At 50.0% G+C, this 27,791-nt stretch overlaps 1 protein-coding gene and 1 long non-coding RNA gene across 6 annotated transcripts in view; one reads left to right on the plus strand and one right to left on the minus strand.

The window, feature by feature from the left end:
* Positions 1-27,455, minus strand: part of SLC8A1 (solute carrier family 8 member A1) — a 106,659-nt gene extending 79,204 nt beyond the window's left edge. Inside the window, exons 1-2 of one of the 5 annotated variants that reach the window (XM_066995477.1) lie at positions 27,340-27,455; positions 1,423-3,258 (exon numbers count right to left, since the gene is read on the minus strand). In XM_066995477.1, the coding sequence (XP_066851578.1) occupies positions 1,423-3,221 (1,799 nt within the window). In that variant the 5' untranslated portion in view covers positions 3,222-3,258; positions 27,340-27,455. Of the gene's footprint in view, positions 1-1,422; positions 3,259-12,627; positions 12,745-18,370; positions 18,504-27,339 lie in introns of those variants that run through there. The other 4 variants (XM_048048338.2, XM_013196171.3, XM_013196170.3 and 1 more) reach the window with 4 other exon arrangements.
* On the plus strand, positions 14,459-25,939 carry LOC106045594 (uncharacterized). The gene is made up of 3 exons (XR_010830884.1): positions 14,459-14,571; positions 16,240-16,388; positions 21,050-25,939. It is a non-coding gene; the product is annotated as an uncharacterized lncRNA (long non-coding RNA).
* Positions 27,456-27,791: the final 336 nt, after the last annotated feature.

Consider the following 27,791-nt stretch of genomic DNA (forward strand, 5'->3'; position numbering starts at 1 on the left):
TGGTTAAAAAGTAAAGAGCCTTCGGGGGATGTCCTTATAGCCTAGTTCATTGCATCTCTACAGACACCTTCCTGCTTCCCTCACAAGGAAAAAAAAATTCAAATCAAATCAAATAACTGAGTTCCTGTCTACTACAGTTATCGTTCAGGAGTGCAGACCAGGAATAATAGCACATTGTGCGCTCTTGACCCTAGCAAGAGCAACATGCACGTTCTGGCCTCCAAAATGCTGGAGCTGTGAAGTTCTTGCTCAATTATTTCTGAGAATTTGAAGCACCGAGTGGTCTAATACCCTGCCTCAGAATGACATATTCCTGCTTCCAGGAGTTTTGTGTTTCTCCCTGTACACATGGAGCAGGTACGAATAATGGCCAGAGCATAAGGCCCGCTCTCCACCCCCATCTTTGGTCTGCCCTGGCTCCTGAGAGACCAGCTGTAAAAGATGCAACAGCCAAGCCACCTTTTAGGTCTCTTGACACAGAGTGCCCTTTATCAGGGACTGCTCCAAGTCCTACTCAGTTTTTTTTGCTACTGAGTCTACAGTTGGCAGGGCCTGGTCTGTAGGCACAGACTTGACTGTAGGAAGAGCCTGAGGCTGGAGCAATGCAAGTCCCAGCTTTTTCTCTCCCAGAGCCACAGCTGAGCAAGAAAATATATTTAAAACATAGCCAAGTGTAGATGTTTTCAACTGTGATTTACTGGGCTGACTGACATTCTCCATAAAATGTGATAAACAAGGATACAGCACAGTTTTTCCACCTGTTGCCTAGCGCTACTCAGGACTAGCCTCCACCAGCTTTCAGCTTCCTTTTTTTTTTTTTATTATTATTATTATTTTTTTATTTGCAAACAGACAGACATGGCTCCAGTTGCATTCTAACCATGAAGCTTCTCTACATGACAACAGTTTTTCGGGGCATGCACTAGACAGTCACCCAGGCCCTTAGAAAAGGAGAAGGAAGAGGTGGCTTTCTCCAAAGCCAACTAAAAGCAAGTATCAGTGGAACAGACTGTGTTCCAGTCCCAAGTGAGCTCAGTCAAAGGGAAGTGGTTACCACAATTCACACACTTGATTTAGACAGGTGACTGCCTGGGGATGGAGGTAACAGCCAGCTCAGTGGTGTTCTCTCCTACGCTGTAGAGCCAAGACTACAGAGATCTGCTCGGCTCACGGGTAGAAGGTGGGAAGCTGGCCTCACAAACCAGTTCCATCTGGGGTGGAGTGCCCCTGAGCAGCTGCCACTGTCTGATCTGCTAGCAAGGCAGGAACATGGCATTTCAGGCTCCCTAAAGCACGCAAGACCATTCACAGCTTGCTGCAACTCACTGGCACCCACACACCTCCAGTGCAGCTCTGGTAGCCACGTGCATTTAATTTCAGGAGAATGACAGACTGTAAGTAACAAATGAAACCTTCACTTACACTATCTCATCGTTCTGGAACTCCAGCTCCCCGCAGGTGTCTTCAAAGTCCTCTCCTCCACCTTTGGCTGAGCCTTCAATGGTTTTATAGGGCACAATAACATTTCCTCGCGCGCCGGAGGTTCGCAACACTTTCACTTCCATGGTCCCCACACTCTCGCTGACATGTGTTACTGGTTCCTCAAAGGTGAAGATGCCAGCATGGTCATCGTCAAAGATGGTGACAGTGGCAGTAGACGGTGAGCCCAGGCAGGCAAGCGTTGAGACACGAGTGGCCTCAAGAATGCCCTCATCTGAGGCCTCAGTGCTCACGCGGACATTGCTGAGATGGACCAGGAAATTCTCATCCTCCTCAAATATGTCATCATCGATTATGCCAACACGGATCTCCTTCTGGGTCTCTCCAGGCTTGAAGACCACTGTCCCTTCAGTGAATTCATAGTCAGAGCCAGCATTGGCTGTCCCATCCTCTGTCCGGAAGTCAACGTACACCGTGTTGGTCAAGTCGCCGCCCCGGCGAATGATGGTCAGGGCGACAGTGCCACAGTTCTCCAGACACTGGTAGGTACCCTGCTCAAAGTAGAGCTTGCTGATGGGATCGTTTTCTGCCATCTCACTGTTGACTTCATGCATGCTGACGGCTTTGCGGGCCTGGTCTGCAGCATGTCTCTTCAAGATGTTGCCAGCTCCTGTCATGAGCCGAGTGGCCTGGATGCGGTAAAAGGCCCTGCTCTTCTGCTGCTGACTTAGGACCTGGTAGTTGGCCAACTCTATAAGCTGCTCAATTTCTTTGTCGGGGTGTTTTTGTTTCAGCTCCTTCAGGATCCGAGCCATTTCTCTCCTGGCTTCCTCATCATCCTGGTCTTTTTCATCCACCTCCAACACCAGTGTCCCATCCAAAAAGTTCTCCACGTGAGAATTAGCAACCTTTCCATCCATCTCAATATCAGCTTTGGAGGAGGGCCGGTCACCCTCATGCTCAATAATCATACCTCTCTGCTTGCCAGCTCGATATTTCTTGTATACATACTTGTAAAATAAAAGTCTCCTGTCAGCTATCCAGGCAAACACCACACAGATAGGGAAGAAGAAGAAGGTGAGCAAGCCTTCCCAAACCTCCACAACACCAGGAGAAGACACAGATAAAATAATGTAAAGCCAAGTGTAGGCAAAGATGCTCCAGGCCGCTGTAACAAAAAACACTCGCAAGTGCTTGATCTTCCTTATCTCTCCATCAGGAACAACATAAACACAGATTGCAATGATGACAAACATGTTAAACGCAGCACTTCCAACAATTGTGCTTGGCCCCAAGTCCCCTGCTGTGAAGCCGTGACCACACACTTCGATAACGGACAGAAGGATCTCGGGAGCGGATGAGCCCAAGGCCATCAACGTGAGGTTGGAAACGGTCTCATTCCAGATCCTCACTGTGGTTTTGCTGGTCTCGCCGTTGGGCTTCTTGATGGTTATTTCCCGCTCTTGGGATGTAATGACTTCGATGGAGGACATGAAGCGGTCAGCTATGATGGATACTCCCAGGAACATGTACACCATCGCTACAAAATACACTGTTGCCCGAGCTATTTTGTCACCGAACGAGGGGTCTTGTGGTTCCCATATTGGTAAAATCACACCCCTTTTGCAGATGTACGAGCCCGTGCACTCCTCAGACTTGTTCGCAGGCACTTCACTGGGGCTTTCTGCATATATGCCATCTGCATGGACGAGCAGCACCACCACAATGCTCAGGAGTTGGAAATTCACCAGGAAGGTGGGTGGGTGAGTTGCTTGCGACATGGCCGCTTCCACTGAGCAGGTCCCAAACGTCCTCAACCTGCAGAGACAAAAGGAAAGATGCACTGAGGCTGACCAGAGACAACAGATCTTCCTTTCTATCCAATTTATTTCCCACCTTTCCCAAATGTATAATCAAATTACCCTGTTACTCAAGAAGACCCATCTAATGAGCCCTAACCGTGTTATGATCACTGCAGCTTTCCACGTACAAATCTTTAGTTCAGCTATCTGAGCAAGGACTGAATCAGGTGCTACCAGTGGGCTAGCACCTACCCCTTTCAGCTACACGGATGTTTAATGCCATTTTCTCTCTCGTTGCTGAAAGTTTATGTCTTCAGTTGTGTTTTCTTGTTTCTCATCTAACTAAAACCCGTTATTTTGCTTCACGGCTGGCAGAAGTGTTTCACATTTCAAAATGATTGAGCACTCACGCATTGGAATTCAGGGTAAGAGCAGGAGGGGACAGGGAAATCTACTATCCTCTGATCATTTTTTGGAATATTTTTGTTCGCTGTAAAGGACATATTTTATAGCCTTTTCTTGCTCACAGTCCTTCCCGAGCATCTACTCCATATCTGCACAAAGCAAGCTCAAGCCTTGGCAAAACCATGCTCTTAACGGTACCTCGGTCATACGGCGCACCAGAAGGGCAGTCTTTAATTAATGATTTTGGAGCCATTTCTTCCACAGCGCATCACTTTGCACCTTCCCAAAACTGGAAAGAACCCCATATGCATCCAAGCATGGCTCTCTTGGCATGCTCTGAGAGGAAGCCTGTCCCTACGCTCTTTTCCCACTAGGTCAGCTTTGCTGGCTCCCCCTGCAAGGGCCTTTCTCACTCCATTTACAACATCAGTCATCAGGCATGACAGCAGTACTTGCCCTTGTCCTGCCTCAGGATTTTCCAGCAGTGTCGGGGAGCTGTTAAAGAGGTTTGCAGTTAGTTAACAGTGCATAAACCTACAGAGCAGATGCCTTAAATTACATAGAGATGCTTAGTGCAAAAACCTGAGCATGCTCAGTATTAAATTCTCAATTTTACTAGGCAATAAAAGCCAGATTCCTAGTTATTAAAGCTATATTTTCTCCTCAAGGAGAGCCTTTGCCATACTACATTTCTCCATTCCAAGTTAATTTAATCACATAGTACTTAAAAACGTTTCTATGAAGAGAGGAAAACAAGCATGTTGATACCTTTACCTTGCTGAAGCCTACAGAAGGCTGAACAGGTTTTGCTCGTAAAAAGAAAACAACACCCCAGAAACAAAACCAAGAAGAGCCGAGTCATGAAAGATAACAGCTTTTAAGAGAGGGGTAATATTCTCAGGTCCATGCCAGAGATGAGGACATGAGCAGGAGGCAGAGGCAACATCTCTGTAATACCTGGAAGGTCTTGCCCCACCATTTGCCATCTGCCTGCTCTCCAGTAAACACAGCGCCGGGCCCAAGAGATCACAGAATCACGGAATCATCTGGATTGGAAATGACCTTCAGGATCATCATGTTCAGCCACCAACCTGACCTATGGAGTCCCATCACTAAGCCCTGTCCCTCAGTGCCACGACTGTCCCTTAGTGCCAGATGCTTAGCTGCACGCGCTTGGAGCTGCAGACCAGCCCATCTGTACTAAAGGCTGCATCCAGTGACAGCGTCCCAGCTGTCACCTGTGCTTAGATGTGACCCCAACGGGATGGCAAAGCTCACCTTCCCTCTTCCTTCTCAAAGAGGTCTTGTTTCTCAGCACAGCCGGGAACCAGGCTTGCTACCGAGCCAGCACTGCTGACTGCAAGCGTACAGCCAGTCGTTCCCAGGGAAAAGCATTTACCCTCCAACAGGGACACACCAACGCCTCCTCGAAAAGGAGTGCCTGATCACCACCGCCCCTCTCCTTATGATGCAGAAATCACCCCTCCTCATCAGGGCAGGGGCTCGTTATGCAGGGACAGGCTGTATGCAAAGGAAGAAGTGTCTGGAGGATTGAGTACCATCTTGCACCCACGTTACGGGATCTACTCCTTAAAGAGATGTTGTAACGATGGATGAACGCCCTCCGCTCGATTTGCTTTTATTGAAGAATGCTGTAGTGGGATTATTGGGAGGGAAGAATAATACTGAAAATATATTAAGACAGTTATATGTAAATGGCATCTCCTCACTGGGAATTGTTGTTCTGTGCAGCAGCCCCCTCCCAATTTTCTAATTAAGTAAGGCAAAAGATACACCGAGCAGGAAGTGAGCAATTCAGAGAGCTGGGTGATAAGAACAGATAAGATGAACAAGAAAAAGCGTGTCTCCTGTATGAAGCTCAATTTAGAATACAGGAATTGTTCGCATCGGAAATCCTGCTAATGCTACGAGAAGCTCTTGCTGCTGGAGTCAGAAACCCCAAACATTGCTCCCCAAGTCACAGTCCCTAGACACCTTCTGCTTCCCAGAATGAAGGCTCTAGTCATTGCTTACAGATCTTAAGTATAAAATAAATGAAAACATGGTGTTTACAAAGAAGAGTACCTTGTTTTATGCCATTTTGCAGATAGCTAAGTTGAAACAGATGTGCGTTCATGGTCATTGAAGTTTAGCCGAAACATTAATTAGTCACCCAACATCTGTAATCCCGACTGTGTTTCACTCTGCTTCAAACCGACTCTTGGAGATGTTTGATAAAGGGGCTGTCAAAACACAAGCTGGCTTGGTATCTACTCTATTTATCCCAGATAACTCTTAAGCATTTAATTAATTAATTAATTTCAAAAATATGTAGGCTTAAGAAAAATTTAGTGTGGGCATAAAATATTACTCAGCTCTGTGGTTCTTCACCCTCTCTTTCTAAAGGGTAGTAGTTTCAATCAATAGGAAACTCAAAGCATCCACCTGCCCTTGTTCAGTTAATTTTCTCCCTGTGGCAAGTCAGATCCTTGCACATGTACAATTATTCAGAGCAACCAGGCATTGTGAAATCCCCTTGGCAAGAGGAGAAAACAGATGGTTCTAGAGAAAATATTATGCTTTGGGTCACTGATTTAGGTCATAAAGAATAGAAGAGTCCCATCATACTTTGGACCAACTCTGCAGTCTTAAAAGGATTTGAGCACTGGAAGTCTCAGCCAGAAAAAAAAAAAACTACTCACTAAATCAGATTAATAAGTCACTTGAACTTTATTTGCCATGTTCTTCCCTTTCAAACATTCTAACACAAATATATATTTTTTTAATCAAGTCCCATATTTCGTTAAACAGGAGGAACAAAGGCCTAGAGGCTTGCATCTGAGCAATCCATCTTTCTGGCCTTTCCATGCAGCTCTCCGTGTACAAACAACATTTTTCCCTGAGACAGCAGGAGAAAAGAGACGTGGAGCTTTTCTGGAGAGCCCAGATGGGTGGAGAAGGGCTGGAGCTTAATAAGGAAAAACTCACCAGCCTTGGCAATGTGCAGGCAACCTTCTTTGAGTGGCCATAGCATCCAGCAACCCTATGTTGGACTTTCTCCAACATTCTGCAGTGTGGTCATCAAAAACATTCGGGTACCCCCCACCCTTCCTACTGGAACCAATTCATAATCAGCGTTATTAGCAGCAGGCTCAGGAATTATGGAGGGTTAGAAAATGCTTGGTCACAACATGCTGGCTACGCATACACAACCAGAGCCTGACACTCCAAATCTCTCTGAGAAGCAGCTGCTATAAAATTAGCAGTGTTTCTTTATTTGCACAGTCCAAAATAAACAACTCGGTCCCTGGAGACCCTCTTGCTTGGCATTTGCATGGGGTCTCGGCCCATGGTCAGCAGGCTGCTGCAAACCCAGCAGTAGGAATATTCCCAGACAAATCATTCATATTATTCTCTAACGAGAAGCAAGGCTACCAGAATGCCAGCCTTCCCTTCAAAGCCAACTTTGTTAGCTTTTCATTAAGGTGTCTCAATTGCATTTCCCAGCCAGGCCATCAACAAGAAAAGCAAACGCACGAGCTGGCTGTACACGTGTGGTGACGAACTGCAAGCTACCACCCTGGATCAGCACAGACCTGCCCGTAAGCATCAACCCTACAACACAGGGCAGACCCAAAGCTCATTTTTTCCCCCGGATCCGGCTGCCTGGAGGCTTTCAGGTAGAGCTGGAGCTAGCCAGCAGAGCCAGCCCCCAGCTCACTTCCCAGAAGCTCCCCAAAGTGCCAGCAGCTGCTTTTGCAGTCACAAGAGAAAGCCTGCAAGGGGCTGCATGGTCCCTTTGAGGCAAGCTCAGTTTAGATCCAGACCCCAGCCAAGGGACATTTGGCCAGCCTTTCTTCCAGCCTTCAGTGCTGTAAAACCCCAGTTCTTGCCTGCAGCAAGGCTAAGAGGGCTGCAGAGATGTTTGCCTTCTGTCTGGAGAAGGGAGCTTGAGGTTTTCCCCTAGTCCTGGGCTTTACAAGCTGGTAGGAGAGAGCTCCTGCTGCCAGCTTGTGCTCTGGCCCCCCAGCTCCGGAGCTGCCAGATGGGGAGAGAGCAGCCTTTTAGCCTCTGCTCTGCCACGAGCTCCTCCAGGCTGAAGGAGCTCTCCTCCAGGCTGGCTGCGTGCTGCGAGCAAAGCCAGCCTGAAAGCTGCTCCGCGCTTCAGCAACACACAGCTTTTCCTTTGCAGCAGCCTCCCAAAAGTCCCACTCCCATCTGGGCACGGCACCCGGGCCGTATCCGCTTTTAGACCCTCCCTGCTGCTTTTCTGCACCTTTGTGTGATGAAGTTCGCAGCCGTTTGCAACAGGCTGGTAGCAGCATCGCTGTTCAGAGCGCTGAAAAACCACCTCCAGGCTGGCTGCCTTCGTTACAGGGCTTGGGCAGGAAAGGTTGGGCTCACGAGGAAGGAGTGGCCACGCAAAAAGAGAGACTTTCCGTGGGGAATTATCTTTCCATCACTTGACAGCAAGCACTCCGCAACACAGAGCAGCTGTAACGCAGCAGCCTTCACACCGTCACAGCCGCCACCACAGCCACCCGGCTGTGCCTACCCCACTACGACATCAGCTCCACAATAAGCATGGTTACAGTGAATTTATTGCAAGCCTGTATGGGAGAGTGTCCCCATGTTTTGTCACGGGTGCGCGGAAGGTGGGAGCTGCATCCTCTGAGACGTGAGCTCTCCAAATCCCTGCACCCCTTTCCCAGGTTCTCTTGAAGGAGAGCAGCACCTAAGAGTTAAATGCGAGCAGTTTTCCTGCAGAAAGCTTTGCATGCCCCGTCTGCACGAGTGTACTTGTACCCAAAGCCCTGTCTCCAGAAGGCTAACACCTCTCCACCTCCTTCTGACCCTTCCCGGCCACGCTGGAGCCTGTACACCTGCGCCTCGTTGAAAGCAGCAATCTGCCTCACAGCAGGACGGCTTGAGCAAACCCTGCACTGGGAAAAGATGTGATGACTGTAGGAAAAAAAAAAAAAAAAAGCCCCAACAAATCAACTGGTCTCTGACCATCAGTCAGGAAATCAGCCAAGAGCCTAGGTGCAGCTTCCTGCAGCTGAGGGACACAAAGAGGATGCCAACAGCCCTGATCTGGACACTGCCCTGTGGCGCAGCTTTGGTAAAACGTAGCTCCTGCCAGCTGTGATTTTTACCCATGACAGCAAGAGAAAGAGATGAATGCCACGCTGGCTGGACCTCTGGATCCGTGGAGGAAAGCTGAGGTGTCCAAAAGCCACGTTGCCACGCAGGGCAGCAGAGTGCGATGGCACTTTAAAGGCAGCTTGGAAAGCCCTTGGCTCGCAGCCCTGCTCCTTCTTCCTTCCACCCAGCTCTGTCACTCCGAAACTGCTGGCATCCCCTGCCCATGACCCTCTGGATCTCCACATCAGGAAAATGATTTCCAGGCCGTCAGCATCCTGATTGCATCAGTACAAAACCCATCAAAACCTTTCCAAATATAGTCAGAGGCATGAGCCCTCCATGAAGCCAATCGAGTAAAATACACACCAGGCCACACTGTTTTCTGTAAAGGACATTAAAAAGTTAGAATAATTATCAGTCCGCAACTGATTTTTCCAAGTATCCTATCTATCTCTTGCATGCAGCATCCAATCCCCTCCCACAATCTCCCCAGCAACTTTCCAAAATAAACAGATAAATAGAGAAAATAAATCAGCCCCCATAAAAAATTTCAGCCAGATTGGTTGAATTTGGGGGCAGCTTGTAGAGATTGAGCTTGGATTTTTTTTTTTTTCATGGAGACTCCAGCTTTGCCTTTTAATGCATCGAGGCTGAGCGGCAAGTTGTCTCTTTTCTCTGCGATACACGAGCTCAGAGACGAAAATGCCAGGAAACGAGAAGCAAGGGAGAAATTCTTAATTCTTAATTCTTTGCGCTGTATTTTTTTTTAACATCTCTCCTCCTTGTTGCTGCTGTCTCCAGATCATTTCTCTATCCCTACCACCTGTTTTTTTTTTGTCTTGTCTTTATTGAGAAGCATCCAATTTCTCTGTAAAATGACTGTTGGGAGGATAAAACATCGCTAACAAACCTTGCACTCCCAAGTAGGCTGGGAAGGAAGCATTTGCCCAGATCCTAGGGCTTCTGTAGAACAGGGCTTGCTCTCCTCTCTGCCTGCCTGTGCCCGTTTGTCCCCTGGGCTGGTAGCTCCGGGGTGGTCACCTGTGTGGTGGGATGTGCTCCTGGGCTCTATGGGGGGAAGGAGCAGAAGGCTTCAAGAGAGCAGAGCTCCCCTCTTTCCCCACCTCCCCGCGCCTATCCGGGGATGGAGAGCTGGGAGACGTCCCTGGGCATGTGCGTGGGGAAAGGGCTGGGGCAGCTTAATCTGGGCTGGAGGCCACCGTGGCACGCTCCATCCATCAGCTGGGTGTCTCCATCCCTCAGCTGTGTGTCCAGCCCGGGCTGGTGGAGGGTGGTCATCACCCAGAGGCTCGCACCGCTGACTCTAGAGGGAGCCGGACACCGGACCCGAGCAGACACATGGATTTTAGACTGCCAGATCTCAGGAAAGACAATTTGAGCCCCCGGGCATGCAGGGCCTGGGCCACCTGCCTCCAGAGCAGGGTTAACCACCCCTCCAACCCCCACCTCATCCACCTCCTGCGGCTCCCCAACAGCTCTTCGCAGCAGCAAATCTCACTTCTATTTGTAGCCAGGTTTCCTTAGGAAGCCAGGCATATGAAATCACACTTTCCATGTCTGTCTGTCTGTCTGTTCACCCCCCCTCTCCCCCCAATTTCAGCTAAACTTGCCAGAGGGGTAGAGATAGTGGAGAAAGCCAAGTCCCTACGGGCTTCCTGAAAAGAGCTGGAGAGATACCATTCATGTACTGGGCAGGAGCTCAGCCCCTGTGGGATGCCATAGTCCTGACAGCACCCCGAGCACCCCGCTGCAGACCCAGGCACAGCCGGGATATCCGTGAGCTAGGAACACGTGTGGATCATGGCATCCAGCACATGGGCTGCTCCAGGTTATCCACAGCACCCGTATCACACGCCACTTGTGTTGTCCAAGAGGAATGGGTTGGTCCTCCGGAGATGCCCATACCTTGGAGGACGCTGGGCTTTATTACAAGGCATGAGATTCATTAGGATGCTGAACAGGGGCTTTTCCCCCAAAAGCCAGGAGGACTGTATGGCCCCAGCAATAGAACAGAAAACCAACTTCTGTCCTAGGTGCGATGCCAGGAAATTGCAACCCTGACGGTCCTGAGCAGAGCAGCACACCCCCAAAGAAAGGTCCGGACAGTAAAAGAAATGGATGTGCCCATGTGGCATCATCACGGTGCTGTGGGGACTCCTGAGAGCAAGGACACGAGCCAAGTCCACGCCGTGCTGGGTACAGCAGTGCCAAGAGAGCAAACCTGCTGCAGCCTGGGCAGACCCAGATCAGACATCTCAGGAGCAATTTACAACCAAAGACCTCAAAAAGCTCAGTGAGAGTTGGGTAAGAAGAAGCAGGCAAAATTTCCATGGCTTATCACTTCTATTTGATGTTGGCATTCAGGGATGCGAGGATAAAGAGTGAGTGCATCCTCAAACATCTTGAATGCAAACCCTGGTTCAGGAGAAGCTTTGAGCTCCCCAGCTCCCCAGCATTGTCTTTGGAGTTGTTTATGCTTCCAGAGAAACAGAGCTGGCGGGTATGAGAGGATTCAACTTTCCTGGGGAGATGCTGGGGGGGGGTCATGGCTTGACTGGTGGGTTCTGGCTCTAGAAATGCTTGGCTGTGCCCCTGTTGGGTTTAAATGCTAGAAAAGGGGCAAAGCTGCTCTTCAAGAACCAGCTGGAAGAAAAAGGTGAGAAGGAGACATGTATCAGATGCACCCAAGCGAGCACAGCTGCCTCTCTTTGGTGATGCCCACTGCCCCAGCCACACAGCACAGCTGTTTTCTCCTGGCTGCCATCACCACACCAACGTGCGAGCATCCCACCTTCCCCTTTCTGGAAAAAAGCACACCTCTTCTCTTCGGGGCGGCGAGAAAGAGCACGAGAACACCACCGGGAGAGTGCCCAGGGGACCCCAGCCTCCCTCGGCCCCCACTTGCATCGCCTGACTCCCGGTTTTCCAGCACCCAGGACGGGAGGAACGGCTCCAAGCAGAGCGCCGGCAAGAGGAGCCCTGAAATCAGCCACTCGCACCCACACGCCTGTGACCTTGTGGTTTTACTACGGCTTTCCTTTCCAGGCTCAGGTCCTCTCCCTAGCGCCTGCTGCATTTCTCCAACGTCTCGGCCGCTCGCTTTTCGCCCCGGAGACAGAGCCGAGCGCTTGGCACGGCTCGGCGGGGAGGGAAGCAACAAGGCTACGATGAAAGAATTAAACTCGCGATGACGGAAGAGCCCCAGCCATGCTTCCACCTAGACAAAGCCTACGTGATGAGCGCTGCTGAACGCCAGCCCTTCTTCGGAAGGCACAGCCGCTCGGGGAGGGAAACGGGGATTTCGGCGTGGCTGCAGGTGCCTCTGACCACTCGCCTCGGCACCCGTTTCAAGGCAGAACCCCCCGGGGCTGGAGGCAAGGCAGCCCAGCTGCGGGCACCGCCAGCCCCGCCGGGCGGAGGCACGGCTCCCCCCGGGGGAAGATGCCCGTAAGACCCCCGGAGGAGGGCGGGGGGGGGGGGGGGGCGGCTCTCTCCAGCCCCCTCCCCGCTCCCGCACGCTCGACCCTCGGGGCGAGGGGAGGCACCCCTCTCCCTGCAGGCGCGCCTCCCGTCGCGACATGTCGCGACTGGCCGGCGGGGGAGGGAGGCGAGCCCCAGTCGCCTCGCCTAAAGGTACCGCGGCTGGCTTGCAAAAAGCATTCCCGGGCCGGGGAGGGGGGGGGGACACAGCGGCATCCCCCAGCGGCTCCCCATCCCCATCCCGCCTCCCCCCATCCCGGTACCGGAGACCCCCCCATACAGCCCCCCCGATGCCGGGGCGGGCAGGGCGAGGGCCGGGGGGTCGCGGACCTACCTGTCGGGGGGTTTGGGGAAGGGAAGAAGGGGGGGGGGGGGGCAGCAGCCGGAGCCTGTTCAGCAGCGGCGGGGCATCGCGGCGGGGCGCGGGGTGGCGGAGCCCCGGTGCGCGGCTGCGGCGGCGGGAGGGCGGGCGGGAGGAGGAGGAGGAGGAGGAGGAAGGGAGGGAGGGAGGGAGGGAGGGAGGATGAAGGGAGGGAGGGAGGGATGGAGGGAGCGCACACACGCACAGCCCCCGGGATGCGCTCAGCCAGCCCGCCCCGCAGGCAGCCTCCTCTCCCTCCGCATCCCTCCGGGGGCTGGGAGAAAACCGCCGGCCCTCCTCCTCCTCCTCCTCCTCCTGCTGCTGCTGCTGTTGCTGGAAATATTTCCCGATTTCCTCCTCGGAGCGAGGGACTTTGAAAGGCTGGGCTGGCTGCGGACCCACCCCCGGCCTCCCTGCCCGCCCTGCCTGGGGCAGCCCCCAGCCCTGCCCCGCTTGACCCCGGGTCCCGATCCTGCCCCCTGCAGCTTCCCGGGGCGAGCCCGACCCCATTTGCGCCCTGCAGGACAGAGGGAGCTGCTGGCAGGCGCTGCCCCCCCGTACGCCCTCCTCTTCCCCCAGCCCTGGGTTAGGAAGCCCCAGGAAGGATGGTGCCAGGGGTGCCCGTGTTATCCCCATTGCTGCTGTGGGGAGGCAGCAGGCTTGGGGTGTCCCAAAGGGCCCTGGTTTGGGGTTCAGCTCCCCCCTCGCATCCCCAGCATCATGGTGTTTGCAGAGGGCAGTGGGTGCCGTGGGGCTGTAGGGTGACAGGCAAGGGGCATACAGATCGTTTAGCATCCTCCCGAGACCTGTTTCTGGCCACCTCCAGGCCAGCCCCTGAACCCTCTGAGCCTCCTGTCCCCACAGGAGGGTCAGTGGGTTTGGGAGGCCCCGCGGGAAGCCAGCAGCCCCAGACAGCCCAGCAGAGACGGACTTGGTGCACCTCAGGTTGGCCCAAGTGCCCTTCCTGTGGGCAATTCCCCTGCCGCCGCGCCTGAGCAGCTCCTCCACCCTCCGCTGGCTCCAGCAAGGAGCAGATGAACCCGTTGTCTCGCCCTCCAGGCAAAACTGTGAGTTTAGAAACTTAAAATAGGACCAAAGCTAATAACCCTTGCACTGGTAGCCACAAGCACCCGGCGACCCTGCGTGGCCCTCCTGCTCAGGTGCAACACGAACCCAGGAGAAGCAGAGCCACTACTGCAGCTCCTGCCCCGTCCTACCCCTTCTCCCCCTCATCTAGTCCACCTGTAATTTATGCCGCCACCGGCTTGTTTGTGGACTTCATTTGTGCTTTTCTTTCTTTCTTTTTTTTAAATTTTTTATTTCATTCTTTTCTGGTGGGGAGGGTGACATTTCCGCATCACCATTTTCTTCCAGCAGGGATGGGAAACTACATTTCTTTGGTTGGGATCTGGTGTCGGACACGGATAACATCACAACATCCTTTTTTAAAGCTCTCTGTGATGAGGTGACGAACCAGCAAGCCAGCTAGCTGTTATTAGCGTTACAGCTGCGATCGGTATGTAGTTCTGGTCTCACTTTAAAAGCTTATTGCCTACACGCTGGATGAACATAATTTCCGAATCACTTGGCTTAGAGAAGACACTTTTTTGTGTCCAATAGCTAACTGACTGTCAGCCTCACCGCTTTTAAACTCTTCAGGGGAAGAACACAGTTGCATCTGGCCACGCGTGGTAATTGGATGGGACTCGATTTTCCCACCAGGGTGACTGATGTAGAGGGAGCACAACTAAACGGGGCACCAGACCCGGCTCCGGACCTGGCTGTGTCTCCCTGGTGCTTGGTTTGGCAGCAGCTGCGGGACGCAGGGCGCTGCACAAGGAAACCAGCTCGCTCGCAGCAAACACAATCCCTGCCGATGCTCCTTGCCCCACACGCTGAAATCTAATCGCTGCAACGGTAAGCAGTGCGGCTCAGATTTTAATTAGCTGTCAGCCGTGAAGCTCTCCCTAAAGCTCCCCGTTTCCCTCGGTTGTGTTGCTGACCTACTTCCCAGCTCTTTCGCTGATCACGGCGCACAACTCCTCGGGAGCACCAGGACGCTGGCTCTGCTAGCTGGTGAGATGCTCCCCGAAAAGCCAGGCACTTCCCCAGCCCGCCTCTCCCTGCCTGCCCCCGGGCACGCTCCTCTCTCCCAGTGCCTCCTGCCCAGACCCTCGGGAAGGCTGCTCCAGCCTAAGGTTGTTTTGGGACATCTGTGGAACAGGGGCTGGAGAAAACCAAAGCCTGTCAGCATTCGTGGTGGTGCTCGCTAGCCCATGCAATCCCCCCTGCCTTGTATCGCCCAACTTTAACCATATGGGACAGAAAAGGTGAAAGGAGGTGTGGTGTTATCCCACCCATACCGCACAGCTGCCTTCATCTGCTAGGAAAGTTCTTGATTAGGAGGGATGTGAGGCCGAGAGGCTGGCAGAAGATGTCCCCCCACTCTCCAGACCCTCTCACACATCTTTCCAGGCACATTCAGACCTTTGTTTTTCAAAGTCCCCAAGTGAAAGGTGGAGCTGGGCTGTGAAAGAAAGAGTCTAACTTGGGGAGTATCTCCCTTTCCTTCCCTGTCTCTCTTTGCAGCCATGCAAGTGAACACCTACCATTGCAAACACACTTACAACCACTAATTGCAGTCACAAAATCATGGAGCTTCTCATGCCGGTGCTAACGAACGGTTCATTCATTCATTCATTCATGCACACCCACAGCTCTTTCCGACAGCAGCCCGCATCTCTCTGCAGTCGCTGGAGGAGGTTTCTGGGTATTGTCTACGTACGCAGAGCAGAAAGACAATCCCTCCCTGCAAATAAAGGAGTTAGTGGGCTGCAGAGCCTACAGGACAGGATGGTGCAGGCCAGTTCTCTGCTCAGTACTTTGTGAAGATGTGTGAACTCCTGCATGCTTCAGAGGAGTGGGTCACAACCTCCTAGATATTTCTTGTGTGGGAAATTCCTGCCTTAAATTCCCTGTAAAAGAGATGAGGGGCCAGGGAAAGGGCAGCCTTCGGCCCAAACACAGCAGGATCATCTGTCCCACCACTCTTTCTTGGCCTTATCTGGAGCGTCCCCTCGGTGGGATGCTTGGGCTTCTGCTCCAGCTTTTGTGGGTACGGATAATGCTGGAGGATAACCAGCGAGCCCTCGTCGGTTAGTGCTTAGTCATTTCCGTCCTTGCTTTCCTTGAGTCCCTCAGGAGATGCCAGGGATATCCTGCAGGAGCAGATGGGATGTCACCTCTGTCTTGCCATCCATCTGTCACCGCTCCTCGCTGCAGCAGCCCTGAGCGCGCGCCCGCTGAACCTTCGCTGGCTCCCCTCTGCATGTTCTTGGCAGGGACCTGGAGATCCCTGCAAGTTGTATTTCCAAAAAAGATATTTCTAAACATAGTTTCCAGCAGTCTGAGCATTCACTTTCACTGTCACCTTCACACCAGCCTTTGCTGGTTGGAGGATAAATCAGGCACTTAGAAATGTGAGGGGCAGCGTGGGACACGGCGGTGAGTAGGAAGGGCAGCTCTGTGCTGTACACCTTATATTTCTCTTTAAGCTCTCCAGCTCTTTCACCGTATCTGTTACAGTCCGAGGTCTGATGATCCTGGGGAGCTCTGAACACACAGCAGTGGTCCATCGGCCAGGCAGAGGGCTTAGATGTCGAAGGTGTCTTCTACCCCTGGAAAACCGAGTGCTAAGACCCAGGGAGAAGGCAATACTCAGCGAGGGCATTTGGGTAGGTCTGTGAAAAAACTGGCAGCTTGTGGTTTGCTCTCACTGTGATGCTCTGGGAGCCTGCAGAGGTAACTTGAGAAACTCTGCTTGTGCCACTCGCAAGCTTTCCCCTGAGTACTTGCTCTACTCCACGTTTCACAGAGGTTTAAATAAATCCAGAGCACCCATCGGTGGGCAGAGCACTCAACAGCTTGGGAGAGCTTTTTCCTGGAGGAAGGGCTGATGTGTGGCAGACCAAAGAAGGTCTTTGCACGGGAAACCACCTGGCTGGGTTGAAAGCAGAACTAGCTGTAGGGTCTGGGGATGGAATTAGGGAGCCTGGGAACGGGGAGGGCTGCAAGTATTTTGCAAACGTCTAGTGAGCAAAACAAGACACACGCTTTGAATGCAGCCCCAGAATCTCACTTCTCCTTTGAGTAGAAACTCAAAAGCCTTCTGGCAGCTGTCATTTGTCTCAGCAGCACCAACATCTCACTCCTGTCCCTGTTCCGCAGGCCAAAACCGCCTCCTAGCCTGAGTCACTGGAAAACGAAGGACCAGATGTCCCCTGCTTGACTGCCTGTCCCTTAACATCTTTTCCCACCAAAAATAAAAAAATAAAAAAAAAAAACTTTAGCTGTTACAAAACTGCAGAATACAGGAACTAGAAATGCAGATGCAAGGTCAATTAATTGAAATAAATTTCCCAGTGAAAGCAATAGCCTGGGGACTCAGCTGCCTCCAGAAGAGCATCCTGCAAGGGGCCCCGGAGCAGCAGTGTGCCAGCTCTGGGACACCACTAAAACGGGGCAGGCACGAGCACTCCCTGGTTGAAGCACCAGCTCTTTTCACAGCCATCCCAAGCCTGCCCTGGCCAGGAGAGAACCTGGCTGAGCAACAAGAAAAAAAAAAAAAGCCCTCCTCTCCCCCCAGTGAAACAAAACCAGAATTAAAATGTAACCGAATGGTGTGTTCTCTGGGTTTGCCTTCTGTTTTCGAAACCTAGGGTTTTCATGTTTTCCAGTTTACTTGGTAACCAGAAGGGAGTTAAAAAAAATAATGAGAGAGATGAAATATTGGCATGTAACCCTGTGCCTCTAGGAGCTGGGACTCGAAGAAAAAAACAAAGCACAAATACCACAGCGATGTGGCAAGACCTGAAAAGCTGTGCATTGCCAGCTGAAGACTGTGTGATGTTTCCTCGGCATCTCCAGTGTCACACGAGGCCACATCCCTCATTTGATTTTAATGCCATGCTCCCATGGCCATCAGCGGGCGACCAGGGGTAAATCAGACGTAGAGCATGGCTCTGGCTGCGGCCCCTGGTCATGAAGGTAATTTGGCCTCCTCTGCACCATCAGTCTGCCAGCCTTGAGCCAGGCTGGGTGCTCCAGGGAGAAGAGACCTTTTCATTAAAAGCAAGAAGGGACTGACCTCAGCTGCTTCGGAGCACCTTATTTATATTTTATTTATATATTCTGAGCTGAGAAAGCAGCTGGAGCACCTTGCAAAAACCAAGCCCATTAGACAAGAGGATGTGAAATGACTTCTCTTAAAGGGAAGCTAGCTGGTCTTCCCTCTAAGGGGCTCTAACCGGTGCTGTGCTGGCAGGGTGGCCTGAAATCTTCCTTTCCTCTTTGCTGCTCCAACTCTGCCTTCCTCTGCCTCAGCCCTGCCTCGTCTCAAACAGAGAGGGGAGAAGGAGAAGAAGAGCAGATTTAGCTTACAGATAACCTAATGGCTATGGTTTTGTTTTGTTTTGTTTTGTTTTGTTTTGTTTTTGGGGTGGAGATGAGGCTGGGACTTTGGAGAAATGAAACCGCACTGTTTGTGAGGCTGTGTTCTCCATTCAAATCCCCCATGTTGTCACGTGCCAGCCCTGTTCCCCACCTGGAGTTTCAAACCCGGCCTCTTCCAAAGCTGTTCAGAGCCCAATGGCTTCTGCACGGCTTTCCAGATTGCACGGTGCCTTAACACAACAGAAGCTGGTACTTTGCCACCCACCTCTTGGTCAGAAACCCCCAGGTCTCTTGCGAAAATCTCCTGCTCATGTGGGGAGCCGTGCTCCTGGCGAAACGGCCTGGGTTGTGAGGCTGTGCTCCCGGGTTTGTGAGCGCAGGAGGGACACGGGGTGTGTGTGTGTGTGAACGTGCGCATGCGTGCAGATGTTTCCTAACTCAGATTGTGCAAGCCCCGACTTCTTCCCTCTGTGTTTGTGCTTACTCAGATGAACTCTTGCTCTCCTGCGAGCGCTCCCCATCTCTTCAGCGAGTGAGACAGTTTCCTGTACGTAGCTGTCAGTCCGGGAACGCAGGCTGCTGCGGCACTTGTGCATGTGCAGGCTGGAGACCAGGGAGGAGAACAGAGCAGGGACCTCGGGATTCACACGTGCCCCGGCTCTGAACCCTAGCTGCTGCTGCACCTCCTGCCCCACCAGGGTTTTCATCCTTTGTTTAGCTCCCTTCCACGTGCATCACGCACACTAAGATAGCTTCTGGATGCTGCCACCTTCAAGACACCAGTGTGCTATTTCTGGTATTTGTGCCAGGGCTGTTAACAGTGTCTGGTATTTTACTTGCCATCAGTAGACTCCAGAGTTAACAGCTGTATTTATATGAGCAGTGGCGTTAGGAAGGTGGGCAGCAGCTGCAGAGCCACCAGTGGGAAGAAATGAGAGAAGTGAGAGATCTAGAAGACCTGATCCAAGAGGAAACATTGCAGGAACTCAGACTATCACGTTAAGAGAAGACATATCCTCATAAAGCCGAAGGAATAGATGTCTCCCACTCCTACTGTCAATAAGATAAGAAGTCAAGAGGTTAAACAACAGCCAGGGAGCCTGAAGTTTGAAATGAGGGTAGGATTTTTAGCCACAATAGTAATGGTGTAGCCAGCTGGATTGTCTGCAGAGAGGGAGAAGTCACGGGAAGGTTTTAAGACCTGGATGAGCAAGCCTCTTTCCAGATTGAGTGTCAGTGGCCCTGCTCCCAGCATCATTTCATCAGGAAGGTGTGTTTGACAGGTGAACAAGCAGGAGACGTGCGTCATTAACTCACTTAGCAACCTCTTCTGATAGCCTTTTGTGTGCACACATTCACATCTTGAAGCTTATCCAGATGCTCTCAGGAGCTGGTGGTGCAGGAAGGCTTGTGTTGGGCTTGTGTTGGTCCTTCTCAAATCCTTCACTCTCCGTCCTGTCCCACTGCCAGCTACAAGCAGAGGAACGCACACAAATGGCCTGCCCCTGCCCAAAATGCAGCACCAGAACATTCTCCAGAGCAAGGACAAAGTGACATCCATGCAGGTGACTAACCCTGACTTAGGGCTACCTAAGATGCATCATGATGAAATGGTGGCAGAAGCCACCAGACCCTGCTAACAACAAAAAGAGGAGTAATATATATGTAGCTGCCTATTCCTGGACAGTTACAATCCTAACCAGATAGCAGCATGAAAAATGGCAGAAAAGAGAAACACTGGATATAAGAAAAGCAGGGGACTAGTTTAATTGCTGGCCGAAGTAGAAATTACCAAGGCAACCATATGGTGAGTAAGAACTAAGTGTATACAGCCAGCAAACCTGGGGCCCGCAAGGCAAGTGTAAATATGGGTGGATGGCTTGTCTGGAAGGAGATAAACTTGGTAAAGAAGCAGGACCTGGGAGGAATAGAAGGGACAAAAACAGAACATAAAATAAAGCAAGTACCATACGTAGGACCTCTTGGGCAGGGGCTGTTGTTCAGCCCAGTTCTTAGCTGTGGCAGTGAAACATCAGCTTCATTAAGGTTGGAGTCGTGAAGCTTGTCTTGTTCTGTAAGTTTCTGTAGGCTGCATACATCAAGGCACATTTCAAGATAATCACACTGTCTGTTTCAAAGGGAAGAATGTTAAAGTCGGGTATGTTTTTATCAACAAGGACAGAAAATGACTAGCAAACACGAGTAGTGGCACAGCTCTAAATGCTTACAGACTTGTCCTGTTTTGTAGCATTCCTCTAGGTTTGTGCATCAAAACACGCTTAAAAATAGTCTGCTTGGCTATTTTTAAAGTACAAAGATTTAAACTAGGTACCCCCTTAATCTGCAAGGTCCAAAGGTTTTCTAGTGCCCCACCATGGAGGTACACCTGCAGGCATTTTCATCCACCAGGCACACGTGGAACAAGTTGCACATCCAGACAGGTTTGTCCCAGCCTCTGAAAATGCAAGGACTGTGACCAAATTATGGATCCTCAGGTGGGTCTTTGAAGTTTTAAAATGGAGACTCTCAAGTGTCTAGAAAGGCGTTGATTCATTTTATGAAGTACTCATGACTTGTCCTGAATCTTACTCAAAGGTATGAGTAATGACAGATATGTCATTGCCCGCTAAGCATATTTTCACTGACAGACAGTAAAAGGCTTTTTCTTCTTTGATAAGGAAATGTTGTTTCTTGGAGCATCTATTTTCCGCAAAAAGTGGTTCTCTCTTTCAAAATGAGAGAAACTTTTAAAATCCATTTGCTTTCCAAGCTGTTCTGTGGACTAGGTCAAGCACAGAATGCAGCAGCAACAGAAGCGCAGGACATCGTGCAAGGGTCTGCTGTGGTGCTGGGGCTCTTTTTTTTTGGTGCTAAACCTCTGGGTAAAATAGCCAGAAAGTTCGAGGAGAACATCTTTCACAGCTGTATATCTGTCTTTTTACAGCATGAATTGACACTACCAAGAAGATTTGGAAGGCCAGCTAGAATGTTTCCACAAAGACTTGGCTCAGCTGCAATTTTGAAAGACATAAAAGGGAGGTAAATTCTGGAAGTTAAACCTATATTAACCCCTTAGTCAGGGTGGGGTTTCTGCCGTGTGCTAGAACATCGGTATAACACGTGGCTGACATCTGAAAGCTCTCACAGCAGGCAGCAGAGCAGCAGTAAACATGGTTATTATGGACAGTCAGTAGGAATGAAGACCTACTTATCCAGCTCAAGATGGGGCAATCCAGAACATCTGTCTTGCTCCTGAATTGGGCATTCACCCTTGACAGGAGATGCTTTTGGAGCCTCGCTTCAAATAGCTATGCTCTGAAGAGCTGGCTAAATCCAGGAGGTCATCTTAGAATAATATTTGGCGGGCCGAAGTGACTTAACATTTAACATGCTTTAAAGGACCATATGGAATAAGTTACGCCAGAGTAAAACAAACACTTGTCTCTCACATCCAGTGTTATTGTTAGCAACTTATTTGACTGTGTGTATTTCTCAGCAGCGACAATGACTCACTAAATAACAGGATAATACCACGGATCGCTAGCATGTTGTGGTCTGCGGCCACAGGAAGGGTTTTACTTTTGCTGTGTACATGTTGGCAGCCCCAGTGCACTAGCAGCAAATCTAAATGTTTATTGCCGCATCCAAGTGCAAAAGCACGAGGCCTCTGCTTGGAGCCGTTCTGTAAGCCAAAGGGAAAACGCCGGGCATTTTTAATGTCACGCTTACCAAACTGCAGCCAAAGCAATAGGCTGTGAATTAGACACCAGGAGAGGAGATGTCACCTTCCTTTTGCTTTCTTGTTCCAGTGTGTGGATTGGCGATCGCTGGTGCTGGCAGTCAGCATGGGAGCAGGCTGTTCCGGAGGGATGGGCCTTGTGTTCCCCGTCTAAAGCCCAAACCTTGCTGTGGGTTGCTAATTTTGGACACAGGCATCAAAGCACGCTGACTTGGAAGGGTGAAGAGGTTGCAGGGCAAGAGATAAGAGTGGTCCGTCAAACCCTAGGCCTGTGCAGAAAGCTGGGAGTAGCCAGAGCTTCCTCAGATGGCCAACCACAACCTCTTGGCTGCTTCAGAAATCATGCAGGCCTCTGCCCGAGGCCTGACACCCTGAGCCCCTGCTTGAAACGCAGTGGGTCAGCCCCCTGTATAGCCTCCACCAGGCCCCTGCCCTGCCCCTTACTTCCTAATGCTTGTTGGATCTCTCGGACCAAACTTGGTGTCTGTCAGATCTCCCTGCAGCCTGGGGGACCTTGCTGCCTGGAGGAGCACTTTCAGGTGGGTTTCACTGGAAGATCCAAGCCCACCTGCCATTGGGTTGAGGGCTCTGCAGGCAGCCCAGGAAGGCAGCAGTGCCCTTTCTCCCCCTGCGCATGGCTGCAGCGATCTATCTAGCTGACAAAGATGACACCACGACCCCAATCCAGTCGTGCTGCAGAAGAAGGTATCCAGTACACCCCAAAGTAGAGAAGAAAGCAAAATGGGAGCATCCGACGTGCAAAGGTTTCCAAGAGGGACTCAAGTAAGCCTTGGTGGTGGGGATAGAAAGGCAGCAGTAGCTGTGCAGGCCACATTCCTGTACTTAATACATGCCGTTATTTTTCCATTTTCACATTTTCCTCCAGCTCCCCGCTTCTGCTTATGTAAGAGGAAAAGAAAAACAAGCCAAGTCGATGTTCCAGCAAAAGGAAGGACAACTCTCCGAGAGAGCAGGAAATGGTGTGTGCTGGTGTCATATGGGATTAGTCTGCAACCTCCAGGGCATGCTGCGGTCTGCAGGACAACCTGGGAAAGATCCCAGGGACAAAACCTCTGATGAAACTCATCCTGAACAGGATGAAGGGCTTGAAAGCAGCGGGAGACTGGGGGGCAGGAAAAAGGCTTTACACCTCGTGTGGTATAACATATTCCCATGGGGATTAAAACAACCCAAGCACTGAAGACTCCAGTCAAGTGTGGAAAAAGTCTATACCCAAACAGCACTCATTGGCAGAAGAAGCTCTGGAGTGTTTGTCTTCTTTGGGTATTCACAGACAAGCCATTAATCACTGTTAAGTGAGGGGCACGTGTCTTCACACTGTACCTTTCCTGAAATCCAGGTATTTTCTGGAATCCCAGTTTTGTGAGTGTCTCCCTCCTACCTCTGCCCACCTTTCTGCTGAAGGAAACAAATGTGGAGTTTTCTGAAGTGCAACGCGTGGCTCTTCTCTGCTCACACATTTGGAAAAGGCCCAGCTAGAGACATCAGAAACTGAAACCTGCACTTCATGTTTGCAGTGTCAGAGTTCAGCATTCCAGGGATTTGGGAAAGATCCTAAAAGCAAACATCCCAAACTCAGGAGGAAGTTGAGCATTAAATGCAAAAGAAATCCAAATATGTTAAAGTATGGAAACCAAAACAACTTCTGCTTTGCCCTGCAGTGACCCTATGCAATAAGAATACAATTGTGATTAGATCACAGCAACGGTTGGAGCCCTAGATAAGAATAAACTGAGTTTTGAAGACCTCCAGACTTACTGCATTGTTTTGCCATGTTTTTCCCCCATGCATTGCCAGAAAAATACTGAGTTCCTTAAAGAATGAATTCAAAAATGAATGTCAACTCATAAATTGCCCGATTTGCCTGTAAATTGGCAGAAAACACCAGCACTGCGTAAAGCTGTCATTTTGCTGCCTCCTACCATAGCAGTACATGGAAGATCAGAGGATGAGAGGGGGCGATAATGAAACCTCCTTCTGTTCATAGGATTAAACGCTGGGTGACAGCAAGGTCCTCTCCAACGTGCGTGACCTCACCACCTCTAGGCAAAGCCCTTCCACCATGCAGGTGTCTGTGCATGGTTTCTTCTGGCTTTTCCTTCCTCTTAACTTAGAGTTCTCCCACCTCTTTCTCTAGAAAAATCCACCTGTGCATCTTAGATGGAAAAACTCTGACCCCAAACGCCTTAACCTCAGCCAAAACCTCGTGTAGCAGGGGAGGACCTAGAAATGTAGTCTTTTTACCAGGTGGTATCCTTCATCCACACATGTAACACTATGGCTCAGTTTGCTGGTGAGACCCTGAGTACCTGAAAGCTCAGTGTCACTTAAAGGCATTAAGGGCAACTCATGTCATGGGATGGAAAGTTAGGAGTAGTTCATGTCTCTAAGTGACCAAAATGGACTGCTGGATTTAGACCAGCTGAGGGTGATTTACTCATCTCTTCATACTGTGCAGTCAGCTATTTTATACCAAAGTTTTACAAAGAGGAAAAAGCCTGTGAAGCTGAATGGCTCACGGTTTAGTATTGTGACACCAATAAATAAATAAATAAATAAATGGCAGTGCATTTTCTCTAAAGCACAGATATGTAGAGGTATTCTCATTTTCCACATGAAGTTCTATTCTTACGCAAAAGTATTGTGGCCACATGTGCATAAAAGATGCTGGGTGGATTTGTGCAGCCATGCATGAGATGGCAAGCAGCGAGTGCCAAGGGACACACGGCAATATTCACAGCCTGCAAACTCAAAATTTTCCTAAAATATCATTCCTTCTGGAGGAGTGCCTGGGTTTGTGAGTCCTCTAGCAAAACCTTCCCCAGGTTGATCATTGTCCCTTATCCTGAAGACGAAGAGAAGAGAAAAGCGAGGTAGTGTTTTGGGAACAAGAAAGTCAAATAAGACAGCTTCCCATTTTCATGGGCTGTTTTTTGCAACATTACATTCTTTCAGGCCTCGGTTCCTCAGGCAAACCGGATTTGAATTGGCAAATGGGTCTGCAAGTGTCAAGGCTGGGAACGGGCAGGGCTAGCCTATAAACCCTTTGTCCTAGAACAAAGGCAATAAAAAGTATCTGGCCAGGGAAGTGGATCAGTCTGTCAATGTGTCCCCAGAATCTGCTCCAATCTTCTGACTCATTAGAGAAAAGACAGAGGTGGTTTCCAAACTCCATCCTTCAAGGAATCACCATAAAAACGTTGAAGTCATTGGAAGGGGGAGAATGCACACTGGGATCGCTGCGAGTCGGAGCCAGTTTGTAAAATCTTTGCCGAGTGACTTCACGTTGTAGCCCTCCTCTGTGTGATTTATGTCGAGGACTGTCTCTCCTCGGGCATACCTCACACCACAAGCATGACTTTTCCCCTCACACAAGAAACTGTGCTCAGGCACCATGACAGCACGTCCTTGCTCACTCCAAGTGCCCTCGTGGCAGAGGCAGCTTCCCCTTGCCCGTGGCCTGCAAGGACGAGCACCGAGCTGGGCCTGATGGTGAGGAAGAGGAGGGCTCCCCCTTCCTCCTCCACTTGCTCCAGCGAGGAACGCTGCGTGGGAGGACCTCACGGCGGATGCTCGGAGGCTGCAGCGCTCGTCGTGACTAGTTGCTTGCAAAAAACACGGTAGTGATACTACTGCGAGCACTCGATTTGCCTATTTATATTCGTGCCTAGTGTCTCGGAGTGAAATCCCGTCAGCTTCACACGAAGGACCAAACGAATACCAGCAATACCCATGACTAATCAACAGCAAATATTAATAACAGCTAGTGTGCTGATAACAGTAATAAACCTTAGGGATAACACAGCCCGCCTGATATTGATTCTCACGGAGGGGCACACAAAGGAGGGGTCATTTGCAAGGCTCTTGGGCAGCTCTGCCAAACAGAAAATGGAAGCAATCCCAGTAAGCAAGGAAGGCAGAAGCGTCCTTTTATTGTAATAGCAAAAATATATATGTATAAAAAAATCATTTTCTATTGGCTCAATAGCAATTAAAAAGCTATTGGCCACAATCAGTTGAGGATTCATTTCTGTACTCGCATGTCTATAGAGAAGTGATATGTACTTGTCATAAAAAATAAAAGTTAGCCTGGCACAGAGAAATCTCAGCCTAATTGTGAGTATTTCCTTTCCACTGCACGAGAAGACACCAGGCAAAGGGAAGATGTGCAACTCAGTGAGTGTGAAAACAAGGACTGTGGGAATATCCATGGAAATGCTTGCTAAATAAGGGGGAAAAGGGGCTGTATGCACAGACTACTATGGAGTTACAAGCAAACGCTCCCATTATGTTCGCCTTATGTAATGACAAGGGAAAGCATTTTCATTCATGAATAGAAATGCTTATGACATTTGTGGTCTAGTAATTTCCCTTTACAATCATCCGTCATCATATCTCTGGAAATCTCTGACAATTTCAGTCATATTCCTGATATTATGTTCAGTTCTTTCTGTGTAATTTCACTTCACCTGCTCTACTGTTTTTTCCAGTCTATTAACCACCTGAAAAATGAGAAAGCTTTACCTAGCACTTTGTAGTGGGAGTATGAATACTGTATTATAACACCTGAAAGCACACAAACTGATATGCAAGTGCCATTCTGTAGCATTTAAAGAAAAATCTTGTGTTTAACTGTACCATCCAAAAGCAACACAATTTGGAGCCAAGGCTACAAAAAGAGTTTTTTTTTTTTAATGTGTGTGTGTGTGTTCCGTGTAACAAAACACTTTAGTGAAGAAAACCTTTCTGCCAAGGGTATACTTTGTTTTTTGCCAATGCCCGGCTCACAGACCTAACATGTTTCCCTGAGAGTTTGAAGGAGAGCAATTACTTCTGCGCTTTGGAAATATTCACAATAGCACACAGCTGTTTTCGCTGGGGTCGACTTTCACAACACTGTAACGACGGTTAAAACCATACCAAAAATCCTCGCACAGGATGTAATCAACCTCAAATCTGCAGAGAAACATTGAGAAACTGCCTCCGACTGCCAAGAAAAACAACAGCCGTTTACAACAGGCTCTTCCCGATGTCCACTCAGCTCAAGCCACACGTCGAACGGGACATCTCAAAGCGAAAGTAGGGCAGACCGGAGAAAAAAAGCCCCTTGACTATTTTTAAGAATTTTCTAAGTAGTGACACAAAAAGGCTCAGGCGCTGGGAGCCACCACAGATCCCTCCTGCCCCTCTGTGCACCAAGGCTCCAGCATGGGTCAGCTTGCAAGCCCGCGTCACGAGCGATGAAACACCCGTTTTCCAATTTTTTTTTTCTTGACTCTTTCAGACACTTGGAAAGTTTCTGTCCCTCCAGCGGCAAAGCTGTTATATGTCATGTTCCTCGCTCCGAGAGCTTGACTGCTATGCCGCTGTTAGAGCCAGCCCATAGCCCCAGATTTACGGGGTTTTCGCAGGATGCCTTTCTAACCAAAAAACCTAGGTGTTCCCAAGAAAAGCTTGAATTGATTTTCACTTACCCCAGCCGCGTCTCAGCCGTTGTGGGTAAAGCAGAATGGAAAAAACCCTCATATGATAGTGTCTCTAAATTTACCAGAAAGAAAGGAGCTGGGGTGCTTGTCCTTTAAGTGTCTCTAAAGATGGTTTGCATAGCTGGATCTCAGCTTATCTGTGCTTTTCTGCTTTTGCTTCCATACATGGATCTGTTCCCAACAGTAACTTCAAGCTGTCGAAAAGAAGCTATCTGGCAGCTTTCAGCTTCATCCAACACATAAATGAGCAGAAATAAATAAATAACGATCTTTTCTGCTGGTTCCCCTCTTTGATTTGCACCTCAGAACCCCTTTTTCTTCTTTTTTTTCTCCCCAGATTAACTTTTTGCTGTTTTTTTCCAAAGGAATTCCTAGGTGGAGGCAAATAGATATGACCAAGTCCGATTTTTCTCCTCCCTTTCCTACAAGCTCACATAATT

Source organism: Anser cygnoides, chromosome 3 (genome assembly GCF_040182565.1).
Source record: "Anser cygnoides isolate HZ-2024a breed goose chromosome 3, Taihu_goose_T2T_genome, whole genome shotgun sequence".
NCBI classification, from domain to species: domain Eukaryota; kingdom Metazoa; phylum Chordata; class Aves; order Anseriformes; family Anatidae; genus Anser; species Anser cygnoides.